Here is a 20,140-nt window from a genome sequence, read left to right as displayed (position 1 = left end):
GCACTTTGGTCTTTTGGATGTTGAGCGATAGGCCAAACTTTTCCTTCTAACTTTTCCCTCATTCTGTTTGGTATTTATTGTCCCATATGAGCTGTCTTATACTTGATTCAGACCACTGGTCTATCTAGCCAAGTTATTTTTGTCAGTGGTGGTTCAATGGAATGAGGACACTTCAATGGAATGGGGTAGTTCAGTGGAGACTACTATTTTATGCTGCCAAGCACCACCATATGGTGAAGAGGGACCTGGAAGAAGAAGAAGAGTTTGGATTTGATATCCCACCTTTCACTCCCTTTAAGGAGTCTCAAAGCGGCTAACATTCTCCTTTCCCTTCCTCCCCCACAACAAACACTCTGTGAGGTGAGTGGGGCTGAGAGACTTCAAAGAAGTGTGACTAGCCCAAGGTCACCCAGCAGCTGCATGTGGAGGAGCGGAAACGCGAACCCGGTTCCCCAGATTACGAGACTATCGCTCTTAACCACTACACCACACTGGCTCTCTTTCCAGTGAACATCAGAAAGAGCCAGAGGAGAAATAGAAGGAGCGTTAACTCAGCATCATGCAGATGCACAACTGCTGATTGGTAGCTGCATCCAGCATGGGCCAACATCTATGCTGAGTCCTGCTATCCACTCAGTATCTGAATAGTGGCTCTGCTACTGCTTCTTTTATCCTTCCACCAGCCAGTAGTGTTCTGTGACTGACAGAGGTAGTCTCTAGCAAAATGCCTCAGAAGGCACCACTGTTGCCGATGCTGATTGATGTTCCTCAGGGTCTAAAGCTGAGATCTTAACCGGCTTTACTACTTAAGATACCTTAATCAGTGATGTTAGGGATTGGATCTTGGGCCTCACAAACCTTGTGTTCTATCATATGTACTATCTCTCCCCCCCCCCCCAATATACCATTAGATCCTCAGCAGTGACCTCCATGGGCTCCATAGGTAGGATAACAAAGGTGAAGAAAACCATAATAGTAATATCACCTCACAGGAAATGTTGGTAGTGATTGTCATATTTAACTAGTACTTAAATGACTCATTCCTACTAGTTAGTGTCTAGGATGTTCAGGAATTTTTCAGCCCAGCTTTCCAGTCAGTGTGGATAGGAATTGGCCTTTAAAAAACTGGCATCTCCAACTGCATGGGATCATTAAAGTTTCCATGACATGTTGGATTTGATTGTTGTGCTGATTTCCTGACTCTGTTTCCATTGGGATAATTATTTAGCTAGCTGACCTATATTCCTCAGCAGAGTCACCTCTCTGATGCATCCATTACTTCCTGCTCTGCTCTACCAGGCACTGTTACAATAATCAAAGCTCCATCCCCAGAGGAGGTTACATCTTAACAGGGAGCAAGTATAGGCCACCATCCTGGTAGCTGCTTGGAACAGGAAACATAAAACATTTTTTTCAGGGCAGTCCTCACCTACTATTGCTATGGGAGCCAATAAATTGAAGCTCGGTCTAAACAAGAGTGAGGTGTTGTTGGTGAATGGTTTCTCTGATTGGATAAGTCATTTACAGCCTGTTCTATATGGGACTGCACTCCACTTGAACATGCAAGCTCATAGCTTGTGGGTGTTGCTGGATCCATCACAACTGGTCAAGGCCTAGGTTGTCTTTGACTAGCTTTAGTTGATGGTCCAGCTACAACCCTATTTCTGGACAGGGATAATTTGGCTTCAGTGATCTATGGTAACCTCTAGACTAGACTACTCCAATGTGCTGTATGTGGGGACAGGGCCGTCTTAAGCATATCTAGCGCCGTGGTGTGAAGATCCCTCCAGCACACACACACCCCATTTCCCAGAGTTGTTGACCTTTTTAAGGGGGGAACCCCAAAGTTGTTGACATTTTTTAGGAAAGGTTCCCCAGAGTTGTTGACCTGAACTTGGGAATTCCACAGATTTCACTACAGGGAAGGAGGGGCAAGAGCTGGGGGTGGGGGGAATCTACCCCTTCCTTTACTGGATGAAAAGAGAGCGAGAAAGTGAGACAGAGGAAAGTAGAAAGAAGAGGGCATTTAACCCACTAATGGACAGGAGAAGAGGGTGGTGGTCGGGAAGCTGAGCCAGGGCATAAGCCGCGTCTGATGTTCAGCTTCCAAAAAATGTTCACAAACCAGAACACTCACTTCCGGGTTTGCGGCGTTCAGGAGCCGATTTGTTTGGGAGCCAAGCCATTCAACAACCAAGGTGCCACTGTATTCGCTGCTGGACTTGGTGTGTTACGTGGGAGTGAGGGGGGAAGTGTGGCATTTTCCTAACAAAATACTTTGGTTTCTTAACCTACCTCTCAGGGTTGTTGTGGGAATGGATTGAGGAAAGGAAGAACCACACATGCCACCTTTGAGCTCCTTGGAGAAAAGCATGGGATATAAATGCAGTAAATAAATACATAATACCTTGAAGTGGGAAATAGCACATCTCCTCATGTGAGGCAGTGCATATATTTGCACTAAAGGTTCAACATCTATCCCTCAGGGCGTATGTGCAAATTACCCAGCTAGAGTACCAGCAAAGAGTGTATTGCACTCAAACAAGACAGTTGCAATTTAGGAGGTTCACATCATGACTCCAGGGGAGGGAACGAGGATTGATCAAGTGTGGAAACTACCACTCCTTGAAGCTGTAGCAAATATTCAAATGGAAATCAAATAAAATTTCCCAAGCTGGGGCCAATTTGTTTATTGTGTTTCCACCCGAGCATTTGCCTGGGGAGCTCAGTATGGTGCACATGGAGGCTACTGCATTTTACATCCCCACAACCTTGTGAGATGGGGATAGACAACATGGCGCCCACCTGATGTTAAAGCAATGACTCATATCAGTCCTCCCCAGCAAGACCCGTAGTCAGAGATGATGGGAGTTAAAGTCCAACAACATCTGGATGCCACTACATGGGCCCAACCCTGGGTTAAGAGAAAGTGATTTGCTCAAGACCACCCATGCAACATCACAGATGGTCAGAGATCTGAACCCAGTTGCCTCTGACCCAAACCAAAACCACTACCCATTTCATTGCTTTGGCTCTCCATTATATAACCAGCCAGCAGTTCCTTCTCAGCTTCAGAAAGCATATTAGTAGGGCAATGCTTGAAGTGGGGAGGGACTTCTTTTCTGGCAGACCTATCATCATTCTTTTCACGCGAACATAACAGAGTCAGGCCTAACCACTCCACTTCCTTTTCAATCCGACTTAAGGCCACTGGTCCAGGAAATCAAGTTGGAAGGCTCAAAGCACAGAACCGCAAGACAGGTTTGTGTAACATTTGCATAGCCCTGAGCACCTTATAGCTTGCACAAATGATAGTTGACAATCTGGGTTATCAAACAGGGTTGGGCAACTTCTGCATTTTAAAAGAGCACAATACCACACTTTTAAAATGCATCTACTACCTATCTGGCAAGTTCACTTTTAGATATATGGGACCCAAAAGTATTGAGGGACCTGCAATTTAAAATGAGCACCTTGAATTGTGTCTGGACTGGAAGACATAGTGGTCAAGCACAGTAGCTCAATGGAAAGAGCACATGCTCTGCATGTGGAAGTTCCAGGGTTCGGTCCCAACATATCCAGTAAAGATTGGGAAGTACTTTGTATCTGGACCCCTAGAGAGCTATTGTTAGTCAGTGTAGACAGTTCTGAGGTAGAATCATAGAATCATAGAGTTGGAAGAGACCACAAGGGCCATCGAGTCCAACCCCCTGCCAAGCAGGAAACACCATCAGAGCACTCCTGACATATGGTAGAGGAGCTAATGGTCTGATTGAGTTTCCTGTGTTTCTAAGTGGAGGACCAGCTTGATCTGATTTTTGTCCTCCCTTTGGACCTCTGCATTCCAGGGCAGCTGCAGCCTCTTCTAAATCAAGGAGCCTTTTATGCCTGCTCCAGGCGGAGATGTGGAGCCCAGCAAGTGGGCCTGATCCATGAGTAACCCTTTGTTACATTCTCATGAGAAAGGATCTGCGGTGTGAATTCTAAAATGAGTGACAAGGGCAAAATTCCTCTATTGACAGAAATGATTACTTACCCATTTTATAAAGTTTTAGCAGAAACTTGTCTCCCCCCTGGCAACCTCTGCTGCCCCTTTCTCACCCTCTGCTTCCCTTAGGCGGTCTCAGGGTGGAGTGCAAGAGGCCACCTGTTATTAACTACCAGCTTCTATGAGGAACTTTACATATACCTGGCAGCTAGTTTTTTTAAAAAAATAATTTAGAAAAGGGTCATAAGGTGAAGTCTTTCATCCAAGTGAGCCCAGAGTTTTGGATAGACCAAAAAAAAATTAAAAAAAATGTTCTCCATCAATGAGAGTCATGCAGTGAGACCCTAAGCATGAATGCTGAAAAATAAATGCTATTGTGAGCCTGGGATGCAGCCTTACAGTACCAAAGTCAACTAGATTGCCTATTCCTATGATGGATCACTCCAAAGCCACGTATTTCCTCCCACCAGCCCACACAGAGTAGAAATCTATTATCATGAGGCTGGAACCAGATAGAATCATATACGTGGTTTGGTTTTCTCACACTCAGATCATCTCACTGAAATGGAGTTTCACAAGATTCACTTAAGTTACTATTTCTTTTTACAATTACCCAGATTGGACCTTGAATACATGTAGATCTTCAAAGATATATGTCAAACTGGTTAACTCAAGTAAATATTCTAAGTTGATTTGACACCTTTTGGGGACTCTGAAATGATGAGCATTGCCATGTATTTTTAATCTCTTGTTGGAAGCCGCCAAGAGTGACTGGGGAAACCCAGCCAGATGGGCGGGGTATAAGTAATAAATTATTATTATAAATTATATATTTCCTTTTCAGCTATTTTTACGTTATGTTCTTTAATATTTATTTTACTTGAATTTTTTTTGGCCATGTTTTGTTTTTGTGTTGCTGTTTCGCTGTGATCAATGAATGCAGCATTTTAAAAAGTTTTACAATGCAAGCAGCAAAATAACTGAGGGATATTTTAAAATGTGGTACATTTCAGTTCCAAAAATTAACAACATTTTCAAGTCTGAAATGGCATTATTTGAATTAGTTTTTTTGCTTGTATTTAGTTATCAGATCAAAACAATTATAACCTGATGCATTATCACTATTTTGATGGATTTTCCCCATGGGCTTAATGTGCTCTAAATAAAAGAACCATGTAACAACACCCACAATTGCTTCATAATCTCTGTCTATCTTTTATGATGATTCATTTTCTGTTCATTTGCCCACTTGATCAACACCTAAGTGCTTAACTGCAATACAGTACTAAAATAATGATCCACATCCTTGTTCTATTTCTTCATATTCTTCCACCCCACCCCCAGACTTATCATCTTGCAAAAGTGCTTTTTCCCCTTCCTTTGATAGTTTTGTTTATACTAAGGCCTGCACCTCAAGGAGTTTATTTATTACCTGCCTCTAGAAACACCTTGATACTGCGTAGGACTGGTTGAACAGGAATGGTTGGCATTATTATAATTAAAATAGGTCAAATTGTTACATTTCTGAGTTGTCCTTCGTTCTACAGTGTATTTGCTGAGCTATAGATCACAGCTATAGAAGCACTCGGGGCAAAAGTTCCAAATGTATACATAACATAGGTGAAACTACAAGATGCTAAAGAGGTCAAGGATCCACAAGGCACTGTAGCAGAAACTTCAAGAGATTTCTAGAATGTGGGTGAACTTTTACCACAACACAATGCATCTTTGAATGAGGGTGCTGATTCAGCCTTGCAGAAATTCCTAACCTCATTTTCTTCATGGCAGACAATTCCTAAGTGACCGGCCCAAGGCTAAATAACAATACAGAGGCAAGAGCTGTGATCACAGCCTGTAACTGCCCGACACTTGGCCACGTGTAGGTTTCTTGAACTTGGGCCAACTCCTGCATCTTTATAAAGTAGCTTATTACTAAAATCTCACGCAGCCTGCCACGAGGCATCGATGCCTCCAGAAGAGCACCATCTGCAGGAAGGGGAGGGGAAAGGGGCGGGACTTTGGAAGGAAATTTGAAAGGCAGGCTTATTGGGATGAGGATAAGAGGAACTGCCTGCCTTATTAAGGGACCTTCCGTTGGTGATGCTCACTTCTCACTCCAGCTTCCTTACATTTCATTCCTGGGTGAAGGGTTTAGTGGTGCAAAGATGAACGAAGCACGGCCACGTTACATCATCAACCGTCCAGCTTATTCCAGCAACTACTTTGATGAAGAGTTTGAGAGAAAAACTAGAAGTTACCCACTTGGGGAGAAAATAAAGAATCTTTTCAGGTATGTTGAAAGCCATACATTAGTGTTGTAACCACTCTGAGGTGTTTTTTGTTTGTTTGTTTTTTAACAATCAAGCCCTATATAAATTTTATGAAAGAAAAATAAATAAAATAAAATAAAGTCCACATGCTGTCTAGATTTGTGATGTTGGGCAGTCCTGAAACTTTGAATGAGAGATTGATAATTCCATTATTGAGGGAGTTTTGCACAAACCAGGAGCAAAGAGCCAATCTTAATCCAAGCACTCCCACAAAACTGAAGTGAGGTTTTAAAGCAGAAGCTGGATGTTCACCCATCAGAAATGCTATGTGTTGTGGGGCTGGACCAGATTATCTTTGAGGTACTTTCCATCTTTATGATTCACTTTTTTCTCCTACAAAATTTGCAACCCAAGCAGTGATGCAGAGTTGGTTAAGGCAGTGCCAAATATCCAAACCTTATCAGGCATCAAACTGAAGTGGAGAATAATAAACACCTCATTCTCAGTTTTTCTCTTTTTCAGTGTTAAAGATTGTTGCTAATTGTTTAATAGCAGACAAATATGTTTCCACTGCCACAGCCAAGAGAGATTAGAGTAAGCAAACTGTACAAATTGTAGAAGGCCAAGCAACTTTTTCTGACACTGGCCATCAGAAAAACATAATTATGTAGATAAGAGAACTTGTACTGATTCATTGCCACCATTGCTGGCTTGTTGGCTTTACTCACTCTTGAATAAATATATTTTTTCCAGGAAGGAGAGAGCAATAATGTTGATACCCATTCTCTAAGAAACCCACCCAACCCCAATGCATATTAGGAGTATTTGAAAAGAATAAAACAATTGTGAAGAAGACATTTGTGCCAGCCATCTACCTAGTTTTGTCATCTTTTGTGGCACTTCAGTTGTTATTGGGCTCAGTTTTCATTAGCCTCTGCCTGAAAGGCCATGGTTTCTCCATCCTGTCACTCATTTATTTTTTTAAATACATTGTTGGTCCTTTATCGCTTTAAAGCAAATTTAAGTTCACTATATACAGTGATGCATCGGGGTTCTAGGTGGGAGATCACCCTGTTTCAAAAAGAGGTCAAAATAACAGTGAAGACTTGGTTTATGCAACAGTGTTTCCTAGATACCGTATTATTCCTTCTTGGTATTACATGGATTATTTCTCGTTCAGCTAAAGAAACAAGGTGTGGTACATAAAATTAAATGAATGACAGGCCCTGCCCTGAGGCTTACAGTCTAACAGACACACATCAGGGAGGAGTCAAGGGGAAAACAGAGGTCTGAGGTCAGTTAGAAAATGTCAGAGGGAGAAGTGAGCTTTGATCAGTCCCTCAGCAGAGTGAGCCGGTGTGCCCTTAACAGAGGTGAGTGTGTGTGTATTTGGTAGGAGGCTGCAGGTGACGGGGAGAGATGAAACAATTTCTGGGGTCTTATGCTGCTTAGCGATTCTCATGTCACACATCCTCCCCCCCTTTCTCACAGAGACATTAATGGAGATGCACCCACACATGGAAGCAGTTCACACAGTCATTTGGTCCTGCGGGTATGGTTAGAAAAAACAGTCATGGTGCACCTCTCTCTGGTCATTCCTTGAGGAAATGGTTGAACCTCCTTTGTCATATGATGGGACACATTCTTAATAATAATAGTAGTAGTAGTAGTAGAAGTAGTAATAATAGTAATAATAATAATACTTTATTTATACCCCGCCCATCCAAACAGTTCCCAGATAATGTTGCCTACATCAGTCAGTGCTTTGCTTGAAATTCAGACCCCATGCTTAGGGATAGAGTTGTGCTTTTTTAATGAGTTCACATTTAAAGATAAGCCCACCAAACTGCCACATTCCAAATCAATATGCAAAATGAAACACACTGCTCCTTTGAAATTCACCCTTTTCTGAATTTTGTATTGCAGTGGTTCAGCCAAAAAATTATAGAAATGCACATATTAGTGAAGATAACATACAAAGATGCATTATATATGGGGAAATGGCTCTGCAGAAATGTGTACATAAGGCAAAATTGCAGCCAAAAATGTGTTTTATTGGGAGAAATTTGAACTGAAATGCTAATTAATTTTCATGAGAATTTTCGATCTCTTAAAAAAAAAAAGTTGCAAATTTCTGAGGAAATGTGGAGAACTGGATTTAAGACTGTGAAAATGAATAACTGAAAGAATCAAAACTGACACCCCTACCCATTCTACTTAAGGGACTTGCTTAGATGCAGACAAAAGGAGCACAGGGACCACTCAGCATTAGTTGAGTAAGGTGTGTGAACACAAGCCATGTGCAGAAAATAAGCAACTTGCAACCAGGTGTTGGATCCAGAACATCAGTTTTCTCCACAGTATGTGTTTGTACTGCACTGCAGGACTTTGGGTGGATGGCCATTTGATTTATATATTCTCTAGATGTCGACTGGGTGAAGGCATTGCCAAGCAAGCATTAATTAAGTAAACTGGATGCATTACTTTGGATTACACAATGATGTTGACTTTAGATTTGGGTGGCACCCAGCGTGACTGAATGGTCTCTTAAGTAGACAGAGCTGTGGAATCATGCCAAAGGAATAGCTGCTCTCTGAGTGACTTCACAGATGCTCAGAAGAGTGCCACCTAGGGGAGAAAAAATAAGTACAGACATAGCTATTTTAGATACCTAATTCAAAGCAATCTGGTTCAGTTGCAAATGCAGCACATTCATCTTATATGGGACACATTAATGCTTGATGAAGAGCAGCAATATCATAACCGTTGCCACTTATTACAAAAGGATAGATCTTTTTTCTTTCAGTCAGGGTATAAGCTCAAGCACAACAAAAGTGGAGGTGATGTTAAAGCCAGTCACTTTAACTTCAAAATTGCAAATTAAACTAGGCTTGAGGCTTTTCACGTTGAACTGAGCAGTCTGCTACAAGGTGTCAGTGCAACTGAGAGCTGATTCTTGCCTCTTCTTGGCCTTAGCTGGTGTGCTGTCAATGTTATTCAGCTTGGACTGCCTTTAGCCTGTGTTTTTCTGCATTTGACGTAGTGGTTATGTGAGCGGTGACTCTCAGCTGCAGTGTCAAAAGTGCAATAATAATGGTAGGAAGAGAAGACATAGCAAGAAACCACAATCTGTTCCCTGGACCTACCCAGCCAAGCCTTCTCCGATAGATCTTGCAAGCCATTATAGGCAAGGGTAAACAGAGCACGTAGTCAGCTTAATCTTAGGGTGCAATAATAATGCCCTAGACATTTCCACTAGACTGATATCATCTGTGGCATCAAGTTCAGAGGGAATGCAAGCAACTTTAACCCACAAAATGCTTTGCAGATTTATCACAGCAAACTTCTGAGTGGTTAACTGTCTCTGACTTTACCACTCACTCCTTTATAAATGAAACAATGCTCACAAGACAGCTCACAAAGGACACAAGAGTGGTGAAGAAGTAGGCTGGCTTCCCTGCTGCCACAAAATGGTAGACATGCTTATAAACGCTTACATGTGTTGGGTCGATTTCACCTTGAGACTTGTGTCACCAGCCCTCTGGCATCTTCATTGCATCCTCTATCTTCTCATTTCCTCCCCTCCATGTGTCAGAGAACAATTAAAAGTGGATCTAGAGGACAAAGGCTGTGCCATGTCCTGCATGCGATTAGGACCAAAGGGGCTGAGGGTGGAGGTGGAAAGAGAGGGCAGCATATAAAAGGATGGAGGAGCCACCACTGAAGCCTGAAGCCCTTCCAGCTACCACTTCTGGGCTTGGCTGCACCCCCTGGCTCCTCCCAGCCCCCATGTGTCACAGCATGCATCATTGTCCCCCACCAATATTTTATTTAAGTTGGCGCCTCTGCCTGAGTCTCTCTGGGCAGCTGCAGCCAATCAGGAATAGGCAGCACCAAGCTAGTTGGGCCAGCTTTGGGGGGGAATTGCCCCCCAAAAAAGGTGTTGAGCTTTTTCTGAGCAATTCTCCTCTTGATCCCCGAGCCAAACTCCTTCCTCACCTTGGCACCACCTCACCTCTCTAGCCGGCAGAGCTGCCAGCTCACCCAAGACCATCGGGGGGGGGAGCATTGTCTTGTTCACAGAAAAATACGGTAATCCACTGAGCAGGCTGTATCAGGGCTGCTTGAACTAATAATGTGATGGCTTATTACCCTCATTGTGTTTAGCCACCCAGTAACAACCCACATTGATTTTGCTGAAATTTTGTTCGGTTTGACAAAGGATCTTGATTTTGACGTGTCATTAACAAGAAGCCTGAGCAAACACCTACCACAGAATTCAGCTGGGCATCTTGTTCTCCAGAGTTTGATGGAGGCTGGGATAATGGGGAGCTGACCCATTACTGCATTAAACACAATGAAAGGCTAATTATGAATAATAGGAATGGAACATTTTTTTACCATTGTGTACTTCATGCCAGCACTGTGTGGGCGTAGAAAACCACGGGACCAAAACAGCAGCTCTTTGCCCTGGCTGCATAAAGTGCTGGGTTCAGTAAGTCTTTTTATAATAATTCACAAAATATCTAACAGGGGAAAAGTCTCCTATTAAATTCAGTACCGTCTTTCTCCTTTCTCACTAGATGTTCACCATCCAGATTCAAACTCATCCTGTACAGCCTGTTTCCTATTCTTGTATGGCTTCCAAAATATAAAATCAAAGATTATATTGTGCCCGATGTCCTTGGTGGAATCAGTGCTGGGACTATTCAGGTGCCTCAAGGTGAGAGAACTTTGCCCTTTCCATATCACTACCAAACATGAGTAGTTTTACCAATGGAAAAAAATGAGGAAATGTGTATATATCTTGGTGTAACACATTGGCTAAACTATGGCAGGTAATAGATTTCAGCTTATGGCCCACTTTAGTTATGATCAGTGAAATGAAGATGCGACTTTTAAAGAAATGTCTATTTACTCTGCTCTGGTTCATACTTTTAAAAATCCCCCCCTTTCTAATGTTTAGGCACCTCACACCACAGCCATGGGGGGAAGTAGCATATGAACCAGGGTGTCAACATTGACACAATACTCTTGAAATCTGTCACAAAGTTCATTTTCTACAAAAGTGAGAATAAATCATGTAAGCAGGCTCTTATTGGGATTGGATATCTGTATGTGTGCCCTATATCAAACATTACTACCCCAATGCATTTTTAAGGATGGGACTGCACAACGTGGGAAATTTTTAAGTGGAACATGGATCTGCACTGGCATCTTGGTTGTGTAAACCTCAGCAATAATGACAGAACCTTAATGTCACCCTTAGCCTGCTTGCTGAGCACCCTAAACATCTACTGTCGTCTTTGTTGCCTAACCTTTCTGATGGTGCCATGCTGAAAGGTTGGCATACCTGCTGTAGAATCTGCCATGGTGTGTGGCATCTTGTTTTCATAAGGCAGACTTGAGCATAGTTAGGATGGAAGGTCTGATCTGCTTTTCACTTGTGTTTTTTAGGTATGGCCTTTGCTCTGTTGGCCAACCTACCTCCGATCAATGGGCTCTACTCATCCTTCTTCCCTCTGATAGCCTATTTCTTGCTAGGAGGTGTTCATCAAATGGTCCCAGGTGAGGTCTTCTATTCCACTATAGTGACCGAATTACAAGCTTTAGTACATAAACTGGAAGTTCGCACTAATGCATTAAAGAAAGGGCAGAGGTGGGGAACATCTATTGTCAATAAAATTATGGCCTGATCTCACTCAAATATCAGTCGACATGTCTCTTATTCTTGATAATGGGGAGGAACCATTGGCGGAGGAAGGTGGGTGCGGGGTGTGTGCCCTGCTCCGGGTGTCATCCCTGAGCAGTGGTGACATTCGGTGTGCCACCCACCCGCGACTTGGACTCCTACGCCTACCACGAGCCGTTGGGGGAAGGGGGGAGCTGCTGCGCCGCTTTGCTGGTTCCTTCCTCTCCCCTTCCTGCTTGCCTGCCTCCTTCCCATCCTCTCCACTGCCTGCCTGCCTCCTCCAGCCGGGAGTGCGGCACAGCAGCTCCCCCCCTCCCCTGATGGCTGGCGCTAGGCGCAGGAGTCATGGGCGGGCAGTGTGTCGTTGCCCTGTGCTCCCGGCTAGAGGAGGCAGGCAGGCAGGCAGGCAGGCAGGCAGGGGAGAGGTTGGGAAGGAGGCAGGCGAGCGGGAAGGGGAGTGGAAGGAAGCGGGATTGGTGGGTGCACGTGCGGCTATCCTGAGCCTGGGAAGGCACCCTCCGTGCCCTTCGAGAGCACGCTCCCGCGGCCCTTGCCAACGCGCCCACCCTGTGCAGCGCAGGCATATGCTCCGCCACTTGGAGGGCCAAAGAGTAGGGGGGATGCCATGCCATTCAAACTGTTTCATAAACTAGTTGCAAGGCTGGGGAAAAGAGATCCATAATTCATTTTATGCCATTATCAGTCATGCACCATTCAGCCGCCTTACGCTATTGCCAGTTACGTAGATGAAATTAAGCAGAAGGGTAGCCCAGCCTGGCCCATTGGTCTATATATTTTTGCAGTCTTCAGCCTTCTTAAGCACTAACTGTCACTATATACATGAGAGATGCTCTGCATGAGTGTAAGCCAACCTTTGTGTGTGTGTCCCACAGGCACTTTTGCAGTCATCAGTATTATTGTGGGGAATGTCTGTCATGAACTGGCTCCTGATTCCGACTTCCAGTACTTTAACCACACAGCTAATGAGGTGATGGTTAACAACACAGCCATGGAAGCAGCCAGACTGGAGATCTCTGCCACCTTGGCTTGCCTGACAGCCATAATCCAGGTAAGGATGCCCTGTATTCAGAACTGTGGAGAAGGCAGCCGTGCATAGAGTTTGGCATTAACTGCTCATGTATCGAACAGAAGGGAAAGCAAAGGCATGACTATACTAGCATTTGGAAGCCAATGTAGAAAACAAAGATGGCTGCTTGAGCTGTATGAATGAACATGTGCCTTACTGCCTTTAAACACCCATGTATACACATCTAGAAACTCTAACTGTGCCAGGACATCACATGCATCCATAGATGTTCATCAACACATGTTTATGTGTGTGTGGCATCAATACGTCAAGGGTTTCCTACATGAAACACCTGTATACCATGTTTGCATATCATATGTGGAGCTGCCCTTATACTGATGCCCAAGATGAGGCAGCAATACTCTTTATAGGTAGTAAGCCAACAGCTAAATATTGGTGTGGCTCAGGAAGATCTGTGCCCTGCCTTATCTGCTGTTACCTCATCTCTCCTGTGGCAGGGATGGGTCACATATATTGGGTCAGTGCCATACTCCTACACTGGAGGAAATTCCTCCTGCAACAGTTATCTTATTCATTTCCACACACCAGAGACTAGGGATGAAAGGAGCTCTCAATTCCGGTTATCTTCAGTTCTTCCCCTTTCTGCAGCAATGTGAGATCATTATTATTTTCAAATCCTCATAAAAGTTCTTCAGCATTCCGGTGTGAGGTTTTGACTAAGCTATACATTTTTGCAAGCGATTCCTCCTAATGTAACACATTTTAGTTTGTTATGTTCACTTGCTAATCATTTTTATGCCCGTTTCCCCCTGTTATATGTATTTTTATAAACAGTGGTTGGTTGGGGTTGGTTGGTTTGGCGTTGCAAAACTCATATAAGTGTGAACTTTGAAGGGTGGCTATACTTTGGTTCCCATGTTGATTTGGAAAGAGCAAATTATATACACTCAGCTTCATTTGCCAACTGAACTGAATTTCTTCCCTGTCCAAGATTCCTGTGGACTATAGTTTGAACTATGGGATATCCTTCTGAGAAGTTGTGCTCACTATTCCATCTGGCATGCCTGTCTGTCTGTCTGTCTGTCCATAGATATGCCTAGGATTTGTGCAGTTTGGCTTTGTTGCGATCTACCTCTCAGAATCCTTCATCAGGGGGTTCATGACAGCAGCTGGCCTGCAGATCCTCATCTCTGTGCTCAAGTATATCTTTGGCCTGAAGATTGACTCTTACACAGGACCCCTTGCCATTGTTTATGTAAGTTAGTTACCAGAATATGATATGATGCTTATTGCCCTAAACTGCCTGATTGTGACAAATGATATTAATGATTAATTTCCCTAGTCAACTGACTGGGCCCTGGAAGAGTTGGCTTGCTGTTTAATGCAATAATGAATGGCTGAGATGATTTTCTTTTCTTTGCCTTAAAATGCAAGAACAAATGAAAACAATAAAATAAAATAGATAATTAAACCATATATTTATGAAAGGAAATGTGATCAACTGGAATGAAGAAAGCATGAGGTCAGGAAAGGAGAGATATTTCAAGAGAGAATGGCAGGCTTGCAGAGTCTCCCAGATCTTGCACAGAAGGCAGGATTTTGCTTGACGTGGTACTGCATGGCAAGAAAAGCTGCTCCTGGTGAATTTTCCCTTCTAGATAACTCTTCAAAGGTACAGGAGTACTCTTGGGGTCCTGTAATTCTAGGAAATGTGCACAAAAGTGTCAGAGTTACCATTAATTCTTCCACATTTTAATTATAAGGGATTAGAAGAAAGCGTTTGTGGAGTTATGGAGGCTGCAGGGACCTGCTGTGCGCCTCTTGAACCTTTCTCTGAATTCCCAGCTGGATGCCGTTGTTGGAAACAACAAATCAGATTAAATGCATCCTGTCTGGTCAGGCCCTGCTTACTGACCCTATAATTAATCCAGAGCTGGCTACTGCAGGGACTGTGCTGCTTTGAGTGCTAGCAAGTCTCAACAGCAGACTACAAGGCTGAATAATGGCCACTGATGGACCATCTTCATGTCTTGGAAAACAAACACCATGGCATATCTCCCAGTCACGCTGAAAAATGCACATGCTGTCCTTTTCTTGTTTCATCCTTCTTTTCTTTTTTCTAGACCTTTATCGATATTTGCAAAAACTTGCCGAAGACCAATATAGCCTCCCTCGTCTTTGCATTGATCAGCACTGTGCTTCTGATTATCGTGAAGGAGCTGAATATGAAATACATGAAGAAGATTCGAGTCCCCATTCCCATGGAGATTGTTATAGTAAGTAGTAGATCCTGAGCTCTTTCTTTCCCCTGCATTTATCCAAGTGGTTAGAGGGCATTAGAACCTCCACTGTAGTCAGTGCCTGCCCTCCCTTCTCTTCAGATGCAGAGATAAATTTATAAAAGAGCTGTTGACTATTCAGCTAACAGAGTGGTCAAATAAACACCCAAGGAGGAAATTGATGCAATAATTCACTTCTGGGGGAAGTATTACACTCAGGTTTTCTGATTTGAGATAAGGAAGCTGGCATGTTTCTGGTTGCACTAGAGGTCTTCTGAGTCCTTTCCAAATGTTTGGATTCTCCCCCCCCCCCTTTGCACAATAAATGTCCAGTTATTTGTGCACAATAGTCTACCATATCTGATGAAATGGATGAAATCCTTCCCCAATGAATTTGTTAAGGTTTTGCAAGACTCTTGGCTGTTTTTATTGCCACGAACTAACACAACTACCCCTCTGCAATTTGACGCAGGGCATTCAACCATCTTCATTCAAGATAATGCTTCTGTTGTTTTAATAATAACATGCTTTCTCAACTCTTGGGCAATTTCCTGCTTCATAAGCCATGCTAAGCTACAGCTTGGTACTATATGGATGAGGGGCCACAAGTCTTCGTGAAGCAGACTTTCTCCCTCCACTTTTTTAGAAGAAGGACTTATGCCAAGTTTGGTTTCGCTTTCAACAAAGCTCTTTTTAGCATTACTTATGAACTGGGAGTCGTGGTTTATAGCAACAGTTATTTGCTAAGCAAGGCAGCTTCAAACCAGTCCTTAGTCTGTGCCCCTTTTGCACACCTGCTGTGACAGACTGGTCCATTCAGAAGTCAGATATTAAAAACATTAGGGTATTATTCATCTGCAGGCTCACAAACCTGTTGCACCATTAGCCTATATATCCCACCAATTTAAACAACAGTGCAAACTTGTGCTCTCAGGTGTTTGGTCAGCCAAGGTCACTGAAGAAAAATGTGCTGATATGGCCAGCTTAACCTTGACTCGTGCTTCAATGAGTCTGGGTGAAAACATCCTCGGACTATACAGCAGGAAATGTCCATGCAGATAATGTAGTTGTATTCCAAAGTATTGAAACGTGATAAGACAGGAAGCTGTAGTAAGATGCTTACATGCCTCAGGTGATCAGGGCGGCAGGAGGCCAATGTACGTGCTGACACCCAGGCAGCATTTGTGTAATTAGAGCTGTGGGAAATGCAAAGATTTGGGCAGACCTTGTCTTTGGTTTCAATTTGCAATCACTCCAAAGTTTGCTATTGCAGCATTGTGAAATGAAGCTTGCTGTTCTAATATAGGAATGTGTTACATCCACTTTACTCTGGTTTTGAATAGTATTGGTGGAGACAGGATAGCAGAAAAAGCAGAATTTACTCAAGTTTCAAAAACTGAAATGTGCAGGAGAGATGCCGTGAGAACAGGAATCCATGTGAACCATGGCAAAATGCCCGAATAAAACTTTCTCTGACTTATCAGTTTTATTATAGCAGTTAGCTCTAAGACAGACCTCTTAGAAGAGGTTCTCCCAGACTCTGAGAATTCTCAATTATATACTTTGATCTACCCAGTAGCCACCATCTTCTTGATACAAAAGAGACTTTACATGGAGTGTCCTGAAAATAAATGGAGCAGCCCAATGCATCCACAAATTTAAACATAGCTGGTAGATATGATAATGCAGGACTAACTTCTACATTCATTCATTCATTCACTATCTACAGGAAAACTACTCTCAATGGCTTTCTCCCCACTTAATGCACATCAAAATTTATATAAACTGAGTCAAGTTCTCTGCTGAAGGAATATGTTAACAAATTTAGCTTGTATGAAACTGAAAAATGTGCTGCTAGCCTAAAGCCTTTTTATGCTTTGATTTCAGGTCATTGTAGCTACTGCAATTTCTGGAAGCTTTGATATGCCTGATAAATATGACATGCCCATTGTTGGCCATATTAATATGGGGTGAGTCAATGCACTGGATTATTCTCTTTCCAAGAGTCCCTTCTCTTCCAGAACAGGGGTATCCTAATGATGCCAATCCATGAATCCCACCCACTGTATTTAAAAATGAATATATTCTGGAATAAGGGCTGAGCCAGACATGATATGGAAGATTCATGAACTAAAAATAAGAAAACTTGGAGAGTTTGCAGCAAGGTGAGCAGTGGAAAGAGGGTTTTTTAAAAGAAGAAGAAGAAGAGAAGGCTCTTTTTACTCCCACTCTGCTGCAATCTGCCCCCCCCCTTTCCCACCAGCTCTCAGAATTAACAACCAGCCATGTTGAAGGTGAGGGCAAGAATAGATAAAATTGTGGGCCCTTCTGAAAACAAGTTGAAACAGAGCTTGCAGTGGCTGGATGTGTTTCAGCATCTCTAAATGGAATGGAAAGTAGGGCAAGCTTAAAGTGGACAGTGTCTGCAAGCCTTGATTTATATGAGTCAGTCCTTTAATGAATTACAAGCACAGTATAATTGCAAAGTGGATAATAACCATTGCGGTATAAAACTGTACCATTCATTCTATGCTGCCGTGGCTATTATAAGGTCTGCACATGTCAACATTCCTGCGCTGAAGGAATAAACAAGGTTTTTTTTGTGGGGGACAGGACTGCCTTCTAGGCTATTACTATGTTTGTGTGAAATGGCTTGAATCCATTATATATTAAGACCAACTCATGCATTACTCTTTCGGGGGGAAACTGGGCAGAACTGAATCTTGCTTCTACATCACACACACACCCCACCATCTCTCTGGTCCATTGGTTTCATCTCCAGCTACTTGTTTTCTTATCCTGTCTGCTTGATTTTGTTCCTTTGATGTTAGATTTCCATCTGCTACTCTTCCCGAGGTGGGCAAGTGGAAGGACATGATTGGCACAGCTTTCTCACTTGCCATTGTGGGCTATGTGATCAACCTGGCCATGGGCAGAACTCTTGGAACCAAGCATGGCTATGATGTGGACCCTAACCAGGTAACATTTAGTGATTCTTTACAGAGAGAGGAAAAATAACTCACCCCAAAGTTGGCCATTTCCAGGGTTGGAGTCTAGTGACTTATCCTCAGAGAGACAGTGCTAGATTTATAGGAAGAAAAGTAGGGGACTCTTAATGATATTTCCAATCCCTGCCCCTGACTCCCCTCAGTTTTAGTCAGTTCACTCTCTTTACTCTTCTAACAATAGTATCTGAGAGAGCCATCACAACAAGTAAAAGGACCTCCTTGTAGTTCAAACACTGCTATGGAGAGTTCCCCTTCAGACTCCTCTGAGGCAACTCACACCATGGACGGATTATCAAAGTTGCTATCAAAGAGGATCCAATGGAAGATCCAATTTTCTCAATACATTTAAAAAAAAATAGGGAGAGAAAATAATAGAATCATAGAGTTGGAGGAACCGAATGGGTCATCTAGTCCAATCCCAGTCAGAGCAGGAATCAAACGAAAAGGAGATAACATCTGCTCCACATGAAGAGTTTGCCTTATGGGAGCAGTGGGGAACTTGTGGCCCACCAGGTATTAATAGACTCATCCCTGACCTACTGGCTGAGGCTGGTGGGTTGGAATCCAATAACATCTGGAGGACCACAGGCAGGGGAGGCCTGTCCTGTTTCACCACCTGAGGCAAAACAGGAAAATGCCACCCCTGCCACAGTTTGCTCACTGGGGTCACAACGGTGACAGATTCTGACATCTTGCCGGAAGTCATTTCTCAAGCGGCGGAACCCCTTGGATTCCACACCTAGGGCAACTGCCTCACTCTGCCTGATGGCCCTGTGGGGGAGATGCAGACCCCTCCCTCCCAGGATGCCCCTCTGTTTGTAGCCTTCCTAAGTTGGTGCTGCCTTGAGCAGGAGTGGCCCACAACATTTTGGCACCTGAGGCAAACCACAAATGGTGTCCCCCTCCTCACAAGGGAAGAAGGGGTGAGTGAAGATGTGCATCAGGAACGAGGGGAAATGAAGGTCTACATTGGGATCTGCTGCCCCTGTGGATCCAGCCGCCCAAGGCAATCTGCTCACCTTACCTCATGCGTGCGCAGGCCCTGGCCATGGGTTCCTTGATTCTTCCTTAAGGAGGCAATTGCCAGCAGTAGTGGCTATCGTAACTGCGGCTTGACATGATTGGTTGTTTCTAATGTTATTTTTAACAGAACATATTTTTCTTGTTTTTTGTCAAAGCTACTCTGGGTGCCTATTGACAAATAAGCGAAACAAAACAGGATATGATATTTCACAACAACTATATGAACCCCAGCAGTAAGCATACTTTGTGCAAATCTCAGTGCCATTGTTTTAAATAGCTCCTGTACATTTCAGGTTGTGCTGGTCTGTTGCTGCTTGATAACTCTACTGAGAACTGGCCCCTGACTCAGAGAAGAATCTGGAGCGCGCACACACATGGAGACTATTTGTTGGACATTTAGCAATTAGATCAAGTAATTAGTTCCTAAGACCTCTCAGTCAGATTAAAGAGGCTTCTCCAAAGAGCAGCTCAGAAACTGTGTCTTCTGAAAATGCCTTGTGTGCACCACATGGCTGTGGAGCGTGTCCTCCTTGCTAGCACTTGCACAACCACAGCTTTTTAAAACAACCTGTAGCCAAGTGTGCTACAGGTTACTCCTGCAGGACCTTTCTGTACTTCTTGCTGGATGATTCATCAGGGATGAGAGTCTCAGATTAGAGCTGCGGTTAAGGGAAGCCTGCAATAATTTTCCTGCTCTGAGGGTTTGCAAGAGAGTCAGAGAATCCTGGGATGCTTCTGGAGTGAGAAGAAGCAATTTTCATGGGGTGTGAAAGCGCCTCGGGTGATGCGATTGCAGCTATGACGGCAGTCTTTTGTATAAATAATGCCGCCC

At 43.4% G+C, this 20,140-nt stretch overlaps 1 protein-coding gene and 1 long non-coding RNA gene across 3 annotated transcripts in view; one reads left to right on the top strand and one right to left on the bottom strand.

The window, feature by feature from the left end:
• The window catches only part of SLC26A9 (solute carrier family 26 member 9), a 57,689-nt gene that overhangs the window by 16,552 nt on the left and 20,997 nt on the right, over positions 1–20,140 (top strand). Inside the window, exons 2-9 of one of the 2 annotated variants that reach the window (XM_082228296.1) lie at positions 6,137–6,278; positions 10,842–10,981; positions 11,716–11,826; positions 12,844–13,019; positions 14,089–14,253; positions 15,122–15,274; positions 17,165–17,247; positions 18,109–18,256. In XM_082228296.1, coding sequence (XP_082084422.1) covers positions 6,154–6,278; positions 10,842–10,981; positions 11,716–11,826; positions 12,844–13,019; positions 14,089–14,253; positions 15,122–15,274; positions 17,165–17,247; positions 18,109–18,256 — 1,101 coding nt within the window. In that variant the 5' untranslated portion in view covers positions 6,137–6,153. Of the gene's footprint in view, positions 1–6,038; positions 6,279–10,841; positions 10,982–11,715; positions 11,827–12,843; positions 13,020–14,088; positions 14,254–15,121; positions 15,275–17,164; positions 17,248–18,108; positions 18,257–20,140 lie in introns of those variants that run through there. The other variant, XM_082228295.1, reaches the window with a different exon arrangement.
• On the bottom strand, positions 14,503–19,529 carry LOC309535381. Its single transcript, XR_014221237.1, has 3 exons — positions 19,310–19,529; positions 18,301–18,358; positions 14,503–14,700 (listed from the first exon to the last, which is right to left on the bottom strand). It is a non-coding gene; the product is annotated as an uncharacterized lncRNA (long non-coding RNA).

The sequence above is a fragment of the Podarcis vaucheri genome (assembly GCF_965113315.1).
Source record: "Podarcis vaucheri genome assembly, chromosome: 6".
Lineage (NCBI taxonomy): Eukaryota > Metazoa > Chordata > Lepidosauria > Squamata > Lacertidae > Podarcis > Podarcis vaucheri.
The sequence above is the reverse complement of the archived record's forward strand: the minus strand, read 5'-3'. Positions and strand labels throughout refer to the sequence as shown.